Source organism: Primulina eburnea, chromosome 2 (genome assembly GCF_022965805.1).
Source record: "Primulina eburnea isolate SZY01 chromosome 2, ASM2296580v1, whole genome shotgun sequence".
NCBI lineage: Eukaryota > Viridiplantae > Streptophyta > Magnoliopsida > Lamiales > Gesneriaceae > Primulina > Primulina eburnea.
In genome coordinates this window covers 7,980,998-8,002,337 of record NC_133102.1, presented here as the reverse complement: position 1 = coordinate 8,002,337, position 21,340 = coordinate 7,980,998, and the positions used below count along the sequence as shown (strand labels likewise).

Genomic DNA, 21,340 nt, shown 5'->3' with positions numbered 1-21,340 from the left:
CGTTGCCATGCCCGTTCATCTATGAATTTTATGTAATATCTGATTTTGACATTCCATAGACAGTAGTTTGTTCCGTCTAGGACTGATGGTCGAAGTGCTGAGTTTGCAAGTGATGTGTCTATTTAAATATTTCTGTCAAACAAAACAAAAAGGAGAATCAGCACTTAGTATATCAAGAATAAGCTCTGATACCACTTGTAAGGAATCTTGCTTGACAGATGTGAGTTTATATAATAGTAGCAGCGTAATATTGTAAATTTGTGTTTTATCAAAATTAATTGTTGTGCTAAATGTTACAACATTTAAGACTACATGCAGCAAAATATTAGTGTTTGTAACACAAATCGACTTTAAATAAATACGACATACACGATTAAATTTGCACAAGTATAAATACTTGTGCGGTGACTCAGGACAAAAATAATCACTAGAAATCAATAGGGGGAGAAACACTGCAGGTGTAGCATAGAATGATCCGCAGTTGACATTGCAGCAAATCCAAATAGTTAACTTCAAGGCATGTTAATTGCGTCACAAACAAACATTAGATGCGATGAAGAGTGTCCGACTTATACTTTACAACATTCAAATCAACGACTACTCGAAGAGAGTCCAAAGATAAAGGAAGCTTGAATAACCAAATGAGAAATGGGGAATATCACCTTCTATTATAGGTGTTTTAGTAGAGTTATAGGCTTAAAAATAAGCCAGAACATTTTGGGTTCAAGGCCTTAATTATGGACTCAACCCATAATTAAATTAGATAATTTCAAGGTCCAATTAACTTTAATATAGTTAACTGTACTAAAATAATAATAATAATAATAATAATAATAATAATAATAATAATAATAATAATAATAATAATAATAATATGTACAAAGTAAATTCCACTTGACTAGTATAAAATATCATCAAAAAGGACCATTTTAATAAACCCCCACGAACTACAAATTACAGCCGGCATCGCTTGGAAAACTAAGATATGTTAATCGAGTAGACGCTGTTAGAAAAATATATCAATTTCTTGTTTATAACTTAATATCATCCATGATTTAAAAAAATCATAATCTATTTCTAATAGATCGGAATTGAATTGAATTGAATTATTTGGTCACAATTCGATTTCGATTTTTGTTAATTGGTTTCAGTTTGTTTTACTATATGAATTGATTTGAGTTCTTGATTACTTTATTTTTTAAAAAATTTATTTTAAGAAACAAATAATGTTTCTGTTGGGTGCAATAATTGTCCCTGCTTGGTAGAGCGATCGAACTGTGGTGCTTGAGTTGTTGTGCGGTTAAAAAGATTTGAGTTGCACAATTACCACTAGTTATAGCTATTGGTAAAGCCGTAAGCACTCGGTCCTACCGTTTCATTTCCTAATATCATCAAACTAATCAAATTAATTATTTAAAACTTATATCATAATATTATATGTGGTACACAAGAACTACAACACCCCGCAAGGTCAAAAGGAGAAACTACCGACTACAGTCAAGCCTATAGCAACAGCGCGCAGCATCGGATATTCACCCCATTTCTTCCGACGAGTCTGATCCAGCGCCCGTGGAGATTACAATTCCAGAGGAAATTGAAGTTCCCAAATTCGAGCACAAAGAGAATAGGGTTCGTGCATGTTGTTTCAAACAATCAAGTACTTATTTTGAGTTGCTAGGCGTTTTTACTTACATGTATGTCAGTCCACCATGCATGCATGAATTTTATTGTCAATATGTTTTATAATTCGATATAACTTATCGTAACATATACCAAAATCGTTTAGCTAAAATGGATTGTAAATGAAAAATAGAATTCAAGAAAATATTTGAATTAAAGTTAGAAAAAAAAAAAGGAATGATATCATTAGGTAAGATCTACTAAATTGTTCGAATGATATAATCCAAGGTGGTTGATGCGTTGAGCATTATCTGCAACTATACATCAGTAAACTCTTGCAGTTTCTATCGAGTAGACGTAAGGCTCATCTCTAATCCTACCATGGACAACTTCTGCATCATAAACAAGTCATGATTAACGTGTCATGAAGAGTTTCTGTACCATCAGTTGCGGAATAGATCATCGTTTACCAGTGGAGAACTTTTTCTCCAGAAGCCTAATCTGGCCCATCAACTCTTGAATGGTATTTGATGATTCTTGAATGGCATTTGATGCTTCCTTTAATTTTTTTCTCAAATTCTCTTCTTCAATGTCACGACGCTGTCTCTCTTCTTGAAATACGTCAATTATACTCTCTTGTTCCTTGCTTAGCTCCACATATTTACGATTGGACTCCTGCACCTGATTAAGTCGCAAAAGAAGTCTGCTTAGGTTGAGGTCATACGTAAAAACCACAACATTGGGTGCCATAATAACTAAACCAAACCAAATACCTCAATATTAGGACAACAAACAGGCTCATATTTCGGCTAAAAGTCGTAATCAAAATGAGCACTAAAAAAACCATTATTGAGATTGCCTTTTCTTTCCACGGTCCCTCCAAAACTTAGGATTTTGGTGCAAATTAAGTAAAGGATTGCATTTCTTTCCACAGTCCCTGCCCTTATCATTGACCAAGTCAATTTCTTAGAAATTGGACTCTGTATTACAGGCTAAAATCAAAAACTCTGTTTTTTTTTAAAAAAAAAACATTTATTATACACAGGAAACACAAAAGGAGTGTTTGAATTTCAATCAAGTACCAAACATAGGTAGTGTCACAAAACGATGGAAGGTATAATGTCGGTACTATGGTATCCAAATTTTCTGCCCTCGCAAAATAAAAGAACACGTCTTCTTTTAGCTAGTGTGTTACTTGATCACAGATGAAATCGAAGCTATCATAAGACGTAAGGCATAAGCAAGGAAATCCAATCCAGTAACAATAATGAACAAGAAAGCATCTTCTACTAATTTTGTAAAACAAAGCGAACAAGAATCGTATCACGAGACATAACTGAGGAAATTAATACAAGAATTATCACCTGAATTTCGAGAGACTTGCATCTTTCCTTCTCTTTCTGCAAATCATTAAGCAAATCACCCAGAATCTCTTCTTCTTTCCTTTTCAATCTGCATTTAACACAGAAAATCGACTTATCATATGATAAAAATACCTATATGAAGTTCATGTGGACTAAATACCTCTCTTTTAATTGGCGATTCTCTTCTTCCAATATAACCAATGCATGAGAACTGAACTTTGACGCTGGTTCATTATCATTTGCCTTTTGAAGATAGACAAAAACCAATATAAACCCATGTCCAATGTTAGAAAATCATGTTTCCACAAAATAACAAATTAGAAAGTGGATTTCATCCAGCGTTTACAAGGCAAATAATTAAAAAAAGTTAACCGTGAAAAATACTGGGGGAGAAACCCAACAGAATGTTGGAATATGAAAAAATAAATGAAATTTATCACAGGGTACAAGGAAATGCTTCTTAAATATGACTGCATGTCACAAAAATAAAAACAACCTCATGATAACAATATAGACAAGTCATGTATTTATAACAGACAGGCCAGGCTACATTTCAGCTGACAAATTTTTGGTCCAAAAAGCACTTGTCGCATCAAGGAGTGACAGTGCACCTGAAGTGGACAGAATCTCATTTGTATAGGATCCATTCCGATATTATTTGTAAATAAAGTTTCAAGTCATTTATCTTTTGATTCTGCTTCTGATATGAAATTTTGAAAGGGAAAAAGGCAAGCAAACTGGATACATCCAGTTTCAAATGACACGAATTCTACATCCAACAATTTTTACTGTTATTCACTATACACAATCATGGAAGTTAAATTCAGAAGTTATTTCGTACTTGAATAGGTACCCCGTTGACATTAAAAGCACACAATAAGATCCAACACCATGAACAAATACGGCCTGGTTCATAGAAGCAGATATGGGAAGGTGTCTATGAAATATAATAATCCTACAAAAGAACATCCAAAAATTTACCCACTCGATTAAGACTTTTACTCTATTTCAGAATACAAATATTGTCAACATACTTGTGCACACAAAGTCGCAAACTAACCTTCCAGCACACTTAATGGTGCCCATATTTGGAGCGTGGGTAAGGTACTCAACAATTACATTTAGTGTAAAGCAATTTTCAGAGGATCACACAATATACCTTCCAAATACCAAATGAGGTTCACCTGTGAATTTGTATTTCGGGTTGATGATTGGCTGAGCCTTTCAGCAGGTGAATTGTTTTGTTCGGTTTCTTGATGTAACCTTGGGAATCTTTGAGATCTATTTTTATCAAACAATTCCCCCGATACTGAACCATTTGCCCGATTCCTGAAAGTGTGATTTTGCATGTCAATGTCACCAACATCCTCAGTGGAAGAGGATGATATTTCAGTAAAACCTGGTTGTTTCCCATGGGTTCTGGTTTTTGTAACTCTCTTTCCACTCGAATGCCCATTGATCCATGTCTTCTCGCCTGAAGTAATGCCTTTTGTTTGAGTTGGGGAAAAAGAATCAGGAGAAGCATCTGAAAATACATCAATATCCATAAGATCTTTCATTATAGTGTCCCACCAACACCCCCCCCCCCACCAACCCACAAACACACAAAGTCATTAACTCCATTATTTACCTCTATCATGATATTTTTTATTGCGCCGGGGTGCATAGCCAATTTTGTGGCAGTTTGTGGTCCTGTCAAATGCAGCGAAAATCAAACAATAATAATGTGTCACTACAGAAGATTATACAATGAAATCATGTTAAAATCAACTCAGTCAATCAACAGAATATACCAATATGTCTTTTGCATTTGAACCAATCGTGACTCAAGTCGTGCGAGGACGGTAGTTCGCTCAAAACCTTGTTTATCATGAGCTGGTTCAACAAAATTGGCTTCAAGGACGCCTTTGAAGGAAAAGTACAGCAATTAGAACATCAAATCCAATGAATATTTAGAAAGTAAAAATGGCATAATTGTACCTATAACTCCTCGACCATCGCTACCAGGAGGATGCCAAACTCTCCAAAATGGCTGGAATCATACAAAGCACACAATGCAGTTAAGTACAATCTAAATTGAGAGACAAAATTATAGGCGTCCACGGTTTTTTATAGAATTAAAATTTTAACAACATTTCACATGTAGAGATAGCGGCAAAATAATCCGTATTTCGCAACTTGAGGGGAGGAGTAAACAATGCTCAATATTCTATGTTATTATATTTCATTTTTAGATAGAATTTGATGTATTAGAATCAGGGTATATTTAATTGATTACAATTGTATAGTTGAGAGTTTCCTAGAAGAGACTGCATGCTATATATCAATACCCTCTTAAAACATATAAAACTCATTCAGCCAATTTATGAATTCGATTAAAATAATCAATCAAATATTCAAACCACGAACAACCATCGCGATAAAACTAAATCTTGACATGCGACAAAGTCATACATACAAGAAATGTAGAAGAAAAACTTCTAGAGTTTGGATAGAAGCTGAGATGAGATGGAACCACCTTGATAAGTCGATTTTTGTGATAGACGTTAAATCCCTGAACATCGATGTGGTATTTAGCATCCTTCACAAAACCAACAGTGACTACAGCAACCATCTACAACACAGACGAAAGCTGGTGAAGCGCATTGAATTATATGAATATCAAACAAAGAACTAAACCAAAATTACGTTGGAATTATTTGAAATCCCGTCAATTCCAGGCTGAGGACGATAAGTGATCTCCTGTGACATCATCATATCATTCACTATATTATGGTGCTCGACATCTTTACCCCGCAAAATAATTCGAAATCCAGGAGGAATTCTCAGATAGAGAATAGCTACATAACTCTGCAATTCCAGTAAGAACTTCATCAAAAATTTCCAGTTATATGGGTGTCAAGAACTTCACTAAAACTGTTTCCAAATATGGGTGCCTAATTGTTGCATCGACTTGTACATGTACATATGTACCGTATATTTTGTATATGAATGTGCATAACAAATGAAGCACAATAAAATTATATCAAATATTTATTAACAATGTTAATGTCAATCCATTTCAAGATGAATACACTAAATTATATCCACTTTCAAAGAGCTAAAAACTCTAGTTTTTTATTTTGAATATTGCCGTCACCCACTATACGAGGATGAAAACATCATCATAATCACTATAAGTAAATGACAATCCAAACCAAACATTTGTGGCAATCTTCACAATCACCATATCAAATTTGCTCAAAACTCATCTTCTTTCATTTTACAAGATTATCATGCATTTAATGCCCTCAAATGATACAACCTTCAACTTATACAACCCCACCAGGTGGGACATCCTTAAACATTTGGCGGGACTATTAATTTCAAAATCAACTTTAACAATCATAAACATTTGACATTTTTAAGAAGCATCAAGCTGCAAACGACACAAGGGCATAATAACAATAAATGTGCAAGAAACAAGAAACCAATTAGAGATCCTAGTAAAACAAGATCTAAAATAAATAAATTAATTATTACAAAAAGAAAGGAGAAACAAAAGAAAAAAATGAATAATCGCTTGATATCTGCAGCACGTTACCCTCAATGAATGTCGATATGTAAGAAAGTGCCTGGAATTAGGATACTTCTTTCCCATTTCTATGCTTTTCTCATCCCTATTGACACCTCTGATTTGAATATCCTAAAAAAACCAAAGAATTGAGATATTAGGTTATCACATGTTCACAAATAAAGCACCCACTCTACGATAAAAAGTTACGATAGCTCACATGTGGATCGGTGTCAAAATCAAGTTCTAGTAGTCCCTCATCATCCTCCCAAAGATTGTATATAAATATCCGAGTACCCTGCTCCTTCATTTGATAGAACTGCCAAGTAAAAAAAGACGATGTTGGAAAACAAGCAAACATCAAATTTATAACCATACTTGTCCAAAGGTATTGGCAAACTCAACAGTGAAGAAGAAAGGGATGCCATTGTTCACCCCCGCACACTTAGTCAAGAGTCAACAAATTCTAATTTCCTTGTTTTAATATCTAATCTTCATGCCATGATCACAGAAAACCATTATTAAAATTTGAGACTAGAGAATGTCAAAGCCAAACTCCATCCTAAGAAGAAAATAAAAATACAAAAGAAGAGATTTTTTTTAGTTTTTTTTTTGGTGGGTTAACTCTCGTCTATCCCGCAACCCAAGATGAGTTGGGTTGGGTTGAAGTTTTTCCACACGGTCATGATATCGTCTCGTTGGAAAATCTTCTTTTCTCACATTAATAGACCAAGCGATATTGAGCCATATGCTTCAGCTCACTTAGGTTCTTAATATAAAGAGTGGATATTTTTCTTAAATTTTTGTTGCATGATACATCCAGATTCACAGAGATTTGAGCTCCTCGTACGATTAATAGAATAGGCATCCGTTATTAATGGTGTGCAATCAAATTTGTATTTATTGGACTATACTTATAGTTTCTGTCCTTGGCTACAGAATTTTGCCCTTTTTGTATTTTCTCTTCTCTTCAACCCATAGGCAGAGAGTTATTTGCCAATCCTACCCTGAAATACTATTTTTTCATGAACCATCTAAAATATTTGACTACTTTAGTCCAAAATATAGCCACTTGTGACCTATTCATACGTGTTTCAAGTTCAAAATGTTTTCAAATGTTCCATATTTATATGCTGAAGTATCAAATGTCGAGAACTCAAATAAACATGTCTGCAATCAAATAACATGGAGACCAAGCTCCATTATCTGAAAACTTTGATCCATGAGTAATAAACCCCACATGAAAAGAATTCGCGACCAAATCCCGCATGAAGAGAGTCAAGATCAGCTAGCATTGATTTGGCTTTGTACAAGAATCATGCAGGAGTCAAATGATGAAAAAAATTCAAAATTAGACAAAGTTGCCCTAGCCCGTGAAAAGGATTGGGGATAAAAGAAACTAGCATCAAATAAACCTTTTTACTTTTCATAAAGAAAAGATAAATGTCTGAACAATAAAATGTTTGTTTAGAGGATAAGACAATAATTGTAAATGTTTTATTGACATCTCAAATTACATACTAAGATATGACACATATAGAGGTGCAGCAAAGGCAGCACTAAGTGTGCATACGAAGACATAAAGCCAAAGAATTGAGGATTAAGGATAATTTTGCATAGACACGAACAACAAAGGTCATAAGTGACATGACTATATATAATTTGACAACAAAAAACAAGAAAGATCACCTGCCGAAGAAGATCTTCTTCGCTTGAAAAGGGAGACCATTGAACTATAGTTTCAACATTTATCTTCCAGTCATCAGTAGATGATCGAACAATCTTTTTCCAATCTTTTCCACTTCTTTCATAATCAAGCTTTCAACAAAATTTAGGAAAAAAATTTAATATTCATGACCCAGCATTATTGCAAACTTGTGACAAGCTTCAAAAGAGACAGCCGAATAATGTACTGTCCCCTCAATGGTGCACCTTGTGTAGAAAAAATGACGAGAATCAGGATCATCTTCTGCTACACTATTCTTTTACGAGGACAATTTGGATCAGGGTTATGCAACACATGGGCTTCGAGTGGGTTTTCCCCAAATCTTCAAGAGATATGTTGGTCATGGAAAATGGAATTCTGAAAAAGAAGGAAGGTCGACTGTTCTGGTATATTATTGTGCATTGCATTTTTTGGTCGATATGGACGGAGCGCAATAGCAGAATTTTCAGTGACAAAGAAGAGTCGACGGAGTGTTTATGGGAGAAGATTAGATTCAGAGTGGCGACTTGGACTACCAGAGTTCAAGCTTTTCATCATTTATTTATATCTGATCTTGTTAGGGATTGGCGTTTCATTCTAAGTTGACTTTTTTTATCTTTATTTTAGCTTCAAAAAACCGGTGGATGTCTCATCCACTTCCTTTGTAACTTTTTTTTTTTTTTTTTCAAAAAGTTAAATAAAAATAATGTTTCGTATCAAAAAAAAAGATAGTATCCAAAGAGAACAATTACAGTAGGTGCAGAATATGACTCTCTTTTGATTTGCAATGATGCATGGGTGGGGGTTTTTGGGGGGTGGTGGTTGGCATTACTGAGCAAGATGTGCACATCACAGTTTGACTTCTAAATTTCTTTTAGCAATTGGGAATCTTAATATGTAGCTTAGGTTACATAAATTAAGAAGCATATGAAGTCAATAATTTCATACACAAAGTACAAAATCACAAAGTCACTCACTATGGGAACCACGGTATCTTCTTTTCCAGTGCTCCTCAAAAAAGTGTAGGATAGTAATCCTATGCTTTGAGTCGGCCTAAAACAGATTCAGCACTTCGTTAATCAGTCGAGTAATAAAAGCAAACATTCAGATCAGCATTTAGGAGGAAGTAATAGCAAACTCTAGTGAATGTTGAATGCTCAACCATATGATATCCGTGAAATTACGAAACAAAGACAAAAAGGGGTGGCCGTCTCGTTTTCACATCAGGGCTTACATATCAAATCTGTTCAAATGGCAGATTCACAGGCACTCCTCGAGGATTTGAACATTCAACAACAAAGCATTTGTCCTCAGAGTTCAACAAAAAGCACCATATGAATCTAATTCCAAACAATATCCAGTAAAAGTACTTAATCCCTGACCAAATACCTAGGAGCAGTAAAAGTTGAAAAGCAGGCAGTTGATATCTATGAAGAAAAAACGCTGCACGAAAAAAACCCTAGTGAGAGAATTTTTTAAAAATGCTCTCTCCCCCCTCCAAAAGTCTCCACCCAATTTCAATCGGCCTTACCCATCCTTCGTCCATTGATCTCAAGTACTAAGCTCAGCCGACTGTTAACATCCACCGGCGCCGGAGTTCGGCCGGCGGAGGAAAGACGAAACGACGTTCTCGTTTTTCTATCTCTTTCGGATCGAAATTGCATAGCTTCTCGGGATTATTCAGCCATGAACAGAGGGATGCTTAGAAACAACCTCACGACTCTATGTGAGGCTAAAATAGAGCAGAAATTGTTCCTAATCAGTAGGGGGAGGATGGGTCGATCTGTGTGCTTGAAGGAAAGGACCAGAAATGCCACGTATGTACTGGAAGTGGACTTGGAAAGCTTAGGGTGGATCTTGCTGAAATTGGGAGAATACATTAGCAGACCTCAACGTTGCACCGGGTTTAACAGGTTCAGAGGCAGACAATCAGTGATCATCATGCAGAAATACGTAAATGGTCGAGGAAGTTATCTCGAGATTACTAAATTTGGAGGAAACGGCAATAGGCAGCGCATAATCATTCCAAGTGGGCGTGGAGAATGGGGTTGGAAATGGGCAGAGTACAATCTGTCAAAATTTGTGAATCATAGGAAGGATAATTTTCTGTGCAACAATGGAGGAACGAAGACTAAGGAACAACCACATAATGTTGGAAAAACATGGCCCAATCAAGACAAACAGAGAAACCAGGCAGATGATATGGTTAAGCAAAATCTACCGTGCATGGTTAAAGATTGGAGTAAATCACTCATTATAACAAGGGAAAGTGCGAATACTCCATGGGATTTGGTGCGAATCACACTTGGAAAGGCAGTTCAGAGAGGTATTCAAATCTTTCCATTTCAGGCAAATAAAGCAGTGTGGTGGCCGCACAACGAGGAGGAAGCTGCATTCTACTTGCGATTGGAAAAATGCTTTATGGAGAAACAAGTTACTTTATTTTTTGACCGATGGATGCCGCAAATCAATTGTGAAGAAGAGGTTTTTGAATGCTGCAATAGTTGGGTGTGATTGTTTGGATTACCTTGGGATCTGTGGAAAACCGAACTTTTCCAAAGCATAGGAGAAAAATGTGGAGGATTATTGAGCATCAGTTATGACACATTGCACCTAAAAGATTTGTCAGCGGCAAAAATTAAAGTGGTGGGATTGGAAGGTGGTTTCATTAACAGAATCCTGAAGATTCAAACAAAAAAAGGAATGATGGATATTCGAGTGCTAGTGGATTCTGTCGACTTACACGCTTATGAAACATATGAAAAAGGATCGTATGCTCAAGTGGTAGTCAATGGTGCTAGAGTGTTGGCGGGATGGGGTTCATCGAATAAAGGTATAGGAAATGGCAGTTATAATCTACAGGACGGTGACCAGAAGAAGATGGATTCGGAAAACTTCAAACATCAGAATCATACAATGGAAGAAGGATACTACGAGACAGAGCATAATTCTCATAAAAGTGGTTTGGCCAACCCACCTCTTCTCAAATTTCATGATGCCGAGGCTACAGGAAAAGATACGGAAGAAAGAGGCTGCTTTTCAGATCCATTGTTTCGAGGCAAGCAAGTTAAGATTCTTAAGAAGTTGAGGCCGAAAGAGAAGGAAGAATTTCTCAAAGGGACAATCAAAAACATAGAGGAATATAACATCCCAAAAGAAAGAACATTTGACTTTGTTTATCAGAGAAGATGTTGAGGTCAAAGAAAGAGGCAGCCAAGTTGACACAGCGAGGAGATCCTCTTCTTACAGTCATCGAGAATGGGATTCATATGCATGAGGCGGAAGATGGGAAATGGGATCACACAATATCAAATGAGGCAATGGATGAAAAGTCAGAGGAAGAAGGCAACATCAGCGATGGGAGCAGTCATATTTCAATAAATTCAGATGAGTCTTCGCCACATTCAATGGAACTCGAAGGTTTAAGTGATTTTTTTGCATCATCTCCGAGGAAGGTAAACACTATAACCCATTCTCCTTCTGTTTTTCTTAATCACAAATCTTTGTCTTCAATTCCTGTGTCAGTCTCGAGGGAGGGGTTGGTGGGAGAGCATCATATTTCAGTGAGGGGGGGTCAACGCATTTTGCTGATAAGTCGGGTTTGTCGGGGAGATTCTTCTTAGGGCACCATTTTGGGCAAGGAGGAGAAGTGGGTGATGACGGACTCGAAGGGAAAGAAAATGAGTGGGAGATTGAAAATGCATGTCTAATAAAGATGGGGGTGGAAAGAGTGGACTTCTCGGACAATCAAGATGGAACTAAGGCTGATGGAGTGAAAGCGAAATAGTGCTCCCATGAATGTCAAGGGTGAAAAGGTCAATCAATGAAAATACTTTCATGGAATATCAGGGGAGGCGGCTCAGCAAGACGTAGGGCGTTGATTCGGGCCGTCATTGTTAAAGAAAAACCAGATTTGATCGTGTTGCAGAAATTAAGAGGGAGGTAGTTGATAGGAGATTTGTTTCAAGTTTATGGAAATCAAGGTTTGTGGAATGGGTGATTCTACCTGCATTGGGACGGTCGGGGGGGATCTTGATTATGTGGGATCCTAGATTCATTTCGGTTAAGGACAACTTGATAGGGGAGTTCTCGGTTTCGATAAAAATTCAGAAGGATGTGTCCATTGATTGGTGGTTTACGGCTATTTATGGGCCATGCAGAGCAAGCTTGAGAAATAATTTCTGGGATGAAATGGCGGGGTTAAGGGTTTTATGTGGAGAGAGATGGTGTTTGGGGGGTGATTTCAACGTGGTTAGAAATTCAGGCGAAAAAATGAACAGTCAATCACAAACTTCAAGCATGCGGTGCTTCGATTCACTGATACAAGAGCTGGAATTATGTGATCCACCTTTACTCAATGGAAAATTCACATGGTCGAACTTAAGGGATATGCCGATTTGCTGTAGACTGGATAGATTCATGTTCACGACTGGTTGGACTGAGGTTTATCCATTTTATAGGCAATCAATCTTGCCACGAATCACATCAGATCACTTCCCAGTGATTTTGGATATGGAAAAAATTAAGTGGGGTCCGACACCGTTCAGATTCGAGAATGTGTGGTTAAGGGATAAAAATTTCAAATCTTCGGCGACGGTGTGGTGGGAAAATGCGGCGGTTCGAGGTTGGGAGGGATATAAATTCATGATGAAATTAAGATCGATCAAGGTGGAAATTAAGAGGTGGAATGAGGAAGTTTACGGGATGATCGATATGAGAATGGGGGAGTTGAGACGAAAAATCAGCGTGTTGGATGCGATGGAGAGTGAAGGATTGGGGTCGGAAGCGGTAGCAAATGAGAGAAAGGAAAACAAAATGATGTTGGAAGATTTAATATGTCGAAAGAATCAGATCAATTATCAAAAAGCCAAGATCAAATGGGTCAAAGAGGGGGATCAAAATTCAAAGTTTTTCCACTCACTGTTAAATCAAAGGAGGAGTAGGGCGACCATAAACAGATTGGAAAGGGAGGATGGATCGATCACAAGTGATGAAGATGAAATTGTATCCATTATTTTGAGTTTTTTCGAGGAATTGTATGGAAAGATAAATGTGAGAAGTTGGGGGATTGAAGGTGTGGAGTGGTGTCCCATTGATGAATTTATGAGCCGAGAATTAGAGAGTGCTTTTACAGAAGATGAAGTCAAAAAAGCGATGTTCGATTGTGAGGGTGGTAAGAGCCCAAGGGCAGACGGATTTACTTTGGCCTTCTATCAAGAATGTTGGGATATAGTCAAGAGAGACATTATGAGAGTTTTTGATGAGTTCCATCGGACGGGAGTCGTAAATGGTGTTACCAATGAAACTTATATTTGTTTGATAAGGAAAAAAAGTGAATCTATTAAAGTTAAGGATTTGAGACCGATTAGCCAACCACGAGCCTGTATAAGATTATAGCAAAAGTCTTAACTACAAGGCTAAAAGATGTTATATCATATACGATCTCGGAATCCCAAAATGCTTTTGTAGAAGGAAGACAGATACTCGATTGTGGTCTTATAGCGAATGAGTTGATAGAAGAAGGAAGGAGAAAGAAGAAGAGAGGGTGGGTATTTAAGGTGGATTTCGAAAAGGCTTATGACAATGTAAATTGGGAGTTCCTCGATTTTGTGCTTGGAAAAAAAGGGTTCGGAGAAACATGGAGAAAATGGATTAAAGGATGTGTGTCGAACGTTTCATTCTCGGTTATAATTAATGGGAGGCCAAGGGGAAAAATTAGGGCGCATAAGGGTCTTCGACAGGGTGATCCTTTGTCTCCGCTATTGTTTAATTTGGTTGTGGATGTTTTGGGAAGATTGATTGACAAGGCCAAAGTAACAAATATGATAAAGGGGATTGAGGTTGGTAGAGACAAGATAGAGATCTCTCACATCCAGTTCGCGGACGACACACTATTCTTCGCAAGGAACGAGGATGACATCAGGTTTTTGGTTCAAATCGTGAGATCCTTTGGGTTAATGTCTAGATTGAAAATAAATTTGGAAAAAAGTGCTTTGATGGGTATCAATTGTGAAACAAGTGAGGTTGAGTTGTTGGCACAAGAAGTTGGATGTGGAAAGGAGAGTTGGCCTATAACATACTTGGGAATGCCTAGGGGGAAATCCGTAGAAAGCTGCGTTTTGGGAACCGGTTGTGACTAAGGTGTCCAAAAAATTGGCAAGTTGGAAAAAATCTTTTTTGTCGAGAGGAGGAAGATTGACTTTGATAGCGTCGGTTTTGAATTCTATTCCGATATATTACTTGTCTCTCTTTAGCATGCCAAAATGTATTGCAAAGTTGATTGAGAGGATTTCAAAAAAAATTATGGGACGGAGCGGATGGAGATGTTCATAGCCATTTGGTCGCGTGGAAACAAGTGTGCAAACCGAAGGATAAAGGGGGGTTGGGGGTTGGAAATATTCTCTTGCGAAATAAGTCCATGATGGGGAAGTGGTGGTGGAGATTTTGCGCCGAAAATGGAACTCTTTGGAAGAAAATTATTGTGAGTTTATATGGGATGCAAGAAAACGGTTGGGATGCGGGTTTGACAAGAAATGTTACGTTTAAGTGCCCTTGGAAGTTTATTTCACGAGTATACCCGACTTTTCAGCAACTTGTGTCGACACGGGTTAGGGGGGTAATAAGGTTAGATTTTGGGAAGATAGGTGGTTGGGGGATTCATCTTTCAAAGAGCTATTTCCTGGATTATTTCAATTGTCCACAGTTTATAACATGCCAATTTCTCATTTTTATTGTATAGACAGCGAACTCTCTACTCAATCTTGGGATTTTCATTTTAGGAGGGCAATTAGAGATGAGGAAATTAATCAGTTAACAGAGCTATTAGGGATGATAGAGAGTGTTAGGTTGGTGGAAGGGGTGCAGGATTATCGAGTGTGGCGAGGGGATTCATCTGGGGTCTTTACGGTCAAATCATTCTTCGAGTCGTTTTTTCCACTTACACATTTTCCACTTTATCCTTTTCTCCACATCATCTGGAAGGTTCCGGTACCGACAAAAATAAAGGTGTTCTCATGGATAGCTACTCAGGGTAAGTTACCAACCTCGGAGACGATGCAAATAAAGTGGCCCTCGATGAATTTTTGCCCGAATTGGTGTGTTTTGTGTAGGAATGACTCAGAAAGTCAAGATCATATGCTCCTCCATTGTTCATTCTCGAGTGGTTTGTGGGCTAAGGCGTTGAAAGATCTTCAGTTGGTGTGGGTTAAGCCGGCAACAACAAAAGACTTATTTGCTATGGATCTGGGGCAGCAGAAAGGATCAAGAGTAAGAACTTTTTGGCGTGTCGTGGTACATTGCATCTGCTGGTACATATGGCTCGAAAGAAACCGAAGAATTTTTTAAGGCAAGGCTGAATCACGAGAACAATGCTGGGAAAGAATCAATATAGCGATGGCTTTGTGGATTGGCACTCATGAAGATTTCAAGAATGTCTCCATATTTGATATTTTGAGAGATTGGGCTTTTATTTATCATTAAAGATTAGAGTTACTTGCACTCCTTGATTTAGTGGACCACTAGTCCACTGATGTAATTTGACACTTTATTATCAATAATATATCGTTTCTTATAAAAAAAAATATCTATGAAAACTAAAAGAAAAAAAAAGCTTATATTGGGAAAATTCAAGACGAGTCAGTCACCAAGTATGCAATTTCATCTTAACCACAACATTTAATGTTGAATAATGAAGCTTTTTCAGGGCATAAAATTTTTAGTACAGCAATAAAGCACTGATGAAATCAAAAAATACCAAGATGAGCACTAGTGATGTCGTTGACCACAATACCACATGGTCCTCCAAAATATAGAATCCACCGGTTCCAAATGAAGGAGACAAGGTTGTAAATGGCGGTGGCGGGGCGGTCGGTGACCGCTTACCGCCTCGGGCGCCTAGGCGGTGCCTAGGCGGTTGAATTTTTTTAAGTAATTTTTTTATAGATAATCATACAATATAATCATTTTTATATAAAATGTGCAATTAAATAATATTTAAACACGAAATATAATATCATCTAGATATAATAAAGATTCATCATCATATTAATGTTATTAAGCTAACAAAGTAATATAATTATTTTTACCAAAAAACTAAGTTTAAATTTCAAAGTTTCAATCAGTTATCCATCATTAGAACAATTAGTATACTAAACATAACTAATCTTCCAAATCATTTACACATGCACCATCTACTACATCCATGATCCTCTCATCATCGCGGCGGCGGGCGGATTGTGTGCGGTGGTTGAGAGTTAAAAGTTGAGAGTGAAAACCAAAAATAAAATAAAGAAAGTGAGGTGTGTTAGGGTTTTAATATTTAAAATTAGTTGACTTTGACTAGGTTTTTAAAATTGTGGACTACAACTTAAAAATCTTGACTGTCTCGCCCGCCCGCTCGCCGCCTCGCCCGCCTAGCCCGCCCGCTCGCCGCCTCGACCCGCCTGCTCGCCGCCTCGACCCGCCTACCCAACGCCTTATAGCTTGGGCCGCCTAAAACACCAGCCTCATGCATATACGGTGCGGTCGAGGGCCGCCTAGGCACCTCGACAGCCATTTAGAACACTGGAAGGAGATAATATCTCAAAGCACTAGGGTCAATACAGCCATAATCCAAACTTTATTGTTGACAATACATTAACAAAAATTTGTGAATCATGGAAGTTGACTACATAGCACGAAGTTTACTTGCACGTGGAACCTAATAAAAAAATGCAAACCTGCTTCCATCCTTCCCACGACTTCGAGAAAAAACAATCACATCAGCACCAAGCCTCATGGTGCTTGTCTTGAATCCATTTCCATCTGGCATGCACAGTTTCTCAAGTAAATTTAATGTGAACTACTAAGACGGTTTATAGAAGTCAAATGATATTCACAGCCTGAGAGAGACAGAGAACTGACATTGCCCGATAGTGTCTACCATTTTGCTTTTTGAGGAATAACCAAGAGACATGCATTGACGAATTTTATCAGGGTCCATTCCACCACCATTATCTGTGAAAATCTCACAGTAAGCAGATTGAACATGAGGCTATCAAATCATACATGATATAATAACGCAAAACCTCGATAAGGTAACAAGAACCAAATAAATTAGGATATAGGAATATAATCAGTTAAGCAAGAATTCACAGAAAAAACAGAAAGCACGATATGGAAGGCAATAATACAGATGTTATTCATATCAACAAAAGCACAAAAGAAGGTAAAACTAGCACAATAATTTATGGTTTTAACCTCACATTATGACTTGATGGTACGGGTGATCCAATGTGGATTGGTTCGAATTCTAATAAAAATTTGAATAGAACCAATTCTTATCGGATTTGCGAAATTGCAAACCAAATCAAACCATTAATAATTAAAAATCAAAATATTTTGACATTATTAAAAATCAAAATATTTTGATTGTTTTTAAACATGATATAACTAAGACTAGATATGATAGACAAATATCGATATTCATACAGATATTAAACCGTTTAACAATGTAATATACAATAGAACATTACAAATTTTGCATCGAAATGTATAAATTTTGAAGATACAGATTTTGTAACTTCAGTTTAGGGATAAAGATAAAAATTAGAAATTGATATATTGCAACCTAAATTAATTGGCATATATATTTTTTCACACATAAAATGGGTCTTCCTAAATAATTGTACATCTGGATTTTATGAAAGAAACATTCATTATAAATTTAGCATACTACTAATGATGTAATATAAACTAGGTACCATATATATACTTAAAAATTATATTCTTATATAAAGAGATTGGCAATCCCAACTTTGAACGAAACCAATTTTTTCGGTTTGCATAATTTAAAACCAATCACCAGCGATTTGGTTTGGTTCTATGGTTGGTCTGGTTCATTTCGTTTTGGTTTCTGCTCACCCCTACTTACTGGTGTACAAGTTTCCATTTCTTGGGATGGTTTCCAGTTCATAGGGATTCATATCATCATGCCACATGCCCCGCGTAAAATACTTAAGCTTTGCCCTACTGAAAACCTTTTCTTTCAGATTTCCCAACTATAAAGAGTATTTCATACAAACATATAGTTTTCTTATTTACACCTTAGTCTTCAAAAATCAATTGTTCTACCAATAAGCTAATTGATGCACCAAAGGACATGCAATAAGCGCTCCGCGCACATATTTAAAGAGAAAAATGATGGGAGATAAAATCAAAGTGGCATTATATGAAAATACCTTCAACCAGTAACATTTTGGTCCCATCTTTCTTGCTCTTAACCATATCTAGATTGACATGTGTCGCTCCACTGCAGACCTAAAAACAACAGATATATAACAAGAAAGAATTCAGATTCCGGACGCAAACAAACTTGTAAAATATAGATCAACCAGATGAGAGAATTGATATACCTCATCCAAGGAATTGTCTAGAAGTTCTGCAAAAGCTGCAAAACGAACACATGCACAGTTCCAGGACAGTAAGAGTTGGAACCTTATACAATTGCACCTCACAGAAAACAGAACATGCATCACAAAAATGGGAGATTGTAAACAACATCGCATCTCCACCTAAACAGAACTACAGAAGCATGCATCACGAAGAATATAGCTCAACTATTCAAACAGGATGTAGTTCTTTACCTCCAAGAACCCACTTATGACTAGTCGCATTTGAATGCAGAAATTTGGGATGTATTCTGACATGATCCATGCTACCTGTAGATTTATAACAGATATCAGTTGGGAATAGGGCTGTTTCATAATATTAAACAACTAAAGTCTCAATAACAAATAAGGCGCAAGCAGACTAAAGAAGAGATACTTGAGCAGTCGCTCAAGAATTATAACGATATGCTACATTTTGACCTATTATCGCAACCTGATATAAGTAGTAATTAAATCAACACCATTTTTTGGTAAGACACTAATTTTTTAACATTTAAACCAAATGGAGTTTAGTCCACTTTCATACAAGTTAATTCCAGAAATCTAGGGTGACCTCATCCTCAAGGATCCATTTTAGGCGAAAATCATAACATTGTTCATTTAACGCAGAAGTCAAGCTGCAACCACGAGAGCACGTGTACAACCCGCAGTCCCGGAGGAGTCATCTCTAGCGCTTCTAGCACAGCTTCTCCTCCCCAGCAAAAGACACTCACAAAACAAACATGCAAGGAGAAAATACTCACAATTATAAGTATTCCTGAAGCCAACAGCCGGCGTCGCTTCATAATCCCCCGCCTTCCAGAACTGCTTGACAGACCCCTCCACAGGCGCCATCACTATAGATCCTACATTCGCCATTGAAGTAGAAGACACGCCAACCGGAGGCCTTCTAGACGGCAAAAGGTCCAAAAACCCCACCGGTAAGTCCCCAGCCACCTTCTTCTTCTTACTTTTCCCATTACTCACATCAGCGTTCAAATCCCTAGGCCTTTTCCCACTGTCCCTAACTTCGCCACCGTCTTCGGAAGACGAATCAGAATCCGAACTCGACAGCTCGATAACCGAAGGCGGCTGCGCGGTATTGGGGTTCGGCCTATTTACACGGGCGAAATTGTGATCGAGTAGTTCTTGCTTAACCTGGAATCTAACGTTGTTCGCCATTGTAGTGGAAATCGAAAAGCTTCGAATCTCTACAAAAGGCAAAAGATTTAATGCAAAGGAAGATGACGTTGCGAGGGCAGTCGAAAAGTTCAAAAAGCGTCTAAACGAAAAAAACAGAACAAACGCGTGTTTTTCCGAGAGACGTTTTCGCTGACTGGTGGTAGTTGAATCTTATTGTCAAACTTTAATTGTACTTTTTTGTGAAGGACAGTCTTGAACTTCAACTTGTTTAGATCCAACGGTTGTCAAATAAAACTGATATATCATAATATCACAAACTATGATTTTGACACTAAACCTATAATACTTGATTCTAACTATTACGAATGTTAAAAAGAGAGTTTTTCTTGTAATTTCTTACTAACAATCAACAAAAAAATCTTCTTTCTTCAAAAACTAAAATCAAGTTCACGATTGATTTCCAAATTCCTATGGCACGACGGTGGCGGTGTCGCCTGAGAATTGGTAGCCGAAAATTTTTCTTCTTGAGAAAAGGAGTCGGTCGAATTTTTGAGTTAGAAGAGAGAAAATTGTTCGTGTCAAACTTTGATATATGATCTATTATTTAAGACAGAAACTTGTGTGAGACGGTCTCACGGGTCGTATTTTGTGAGACGGATCTCTTATTTGGATTATCCATGAATAAGTATTATTTTTCATGCTAAGAGTATTACTTTTTATTGTGAATATCGGTAGAGCTGACCACTCTCACAGATAAAAGATTCGTGAGACTGTATCACAAGAAACATATTCATTATTTAAAGATATTGTAGATCTTGTAGAATCTCACTGGGATTCTTATTAGGTAATTTGACAAAATAGGACACCAACTAGTAGGTGTTTGATTGGGATTCTCCAAGTCAATTGGTCAAAAATCCTACCGGGTGTTCTGCCTAACTAAAACACCTATTATTAGAGTTTTAATAGGATACTTCAAGCCTATTAATTAAATAATTCATGATCGATGATCAGAGATAATCGATGTAACAATGGTATACAGCTCTAGAATCATATATTATCCAATCATATCTTATCAAGAATTAATAAGATTATATATGATGTTTTGACAAGATGAAAATCATAGTTCTAGAAAAATCCAAGCGGGTTTATTCAATCTAAGTTTTGATGATTTTTTAAATGACTTTTGTTGATTTGATATATTTTTATTAAATTTTACAGAATCTCACAGATTTACAAACAGATTTATGTGGATTCCTGTAAATTTTTTTGCAAGATTTTATATACTTTTGTAAATTTTTTGTACATAATTGTAGGATTTTGTACCTAATTATAACATATTATGTTTTATTATTTTCTTTGAACTAATAATTAATTGACATAACCTATGTATTAAATAGTTTTCAAAAATTTATATTAATAAATAAAATAAATTATTTAAAAGTTAAACCATTTAATTATTACATGTATATTTGTATATATGTGGATTTTTATGTATATTTGTAAAATTTTAAAAATACATCATTGTATTAATAAAATTAATAGGAAAATC

General features: G+C 36.6%; 1 protein-coding gene across 1 annotated transcript; it reads right to left on the bottom strand.

Annotated features, from left to right (window-relative positions):
* Positions 1-1,844: 1,844 nt before the first annotated feature.
* On the bottom strand, positions 1,845-19,936 carry LOC140822895 (protein MICRORCHIDIA 7-like). The gene is made up of 20 exons (XM_073183848.1): positions 19,413-19,936; positions 18,865-18,939; positions 18,634-18,668; positions 18,460-18,538; positions 17,144-17,236; positions 16,960-17,044; positions 9,220-9,295; positions 8,227-8,355; positions 6,758-6,856; positions 6,568-6,669; positions 5,673-5,834; positions 5,503-5,598; positions 4,965-5,016; positions 4,778-4,889; positions 4,615-4,676; positions 4,169-4,509; positions 3,145-3,227; positions 2,985-3,072; positions 2,091-2,301; positions 1,845-2,012 (listed from the first exon to the last, which is right to left on the bottom strand). Exons 1-20 carry the CDS (start codon positions 19,828-19,830, stop codon positions 1,945-1,947), a joined length of 2,466 nt encoding a protein of 821 aa, XP_073039949.1. The 5' UTR covers positions 19,831-19,936; the 3' UTR covers positions 1,845-1,944.
* Positions 19,937-21,340: the final 1,404 nt, after the last annotated feature.

Coding starts and splice junctions, on each gene's coding strand:
- LOC140822895 (XM_073183848.1), bottom strand. CDS start 19,830: ATGGCGAACAACGTTAGATTCCAGGTTAAGCAAGAACTACTCGATCAC. Junction 18,940..19,412: donor CTTCAGGAATACTTATAATT/GTGAGTATTTTC, acceptor ATAAATCTACAG/GTAGCATGGATCATGTCAGA. Junction 3,073..3,144: donor AATCGCCAATTAAAAGAGAG/GTATTTAGTCCA, acceptor TGTTAAATGCAG/ATTGAAAAGGAAAGAAGAAG.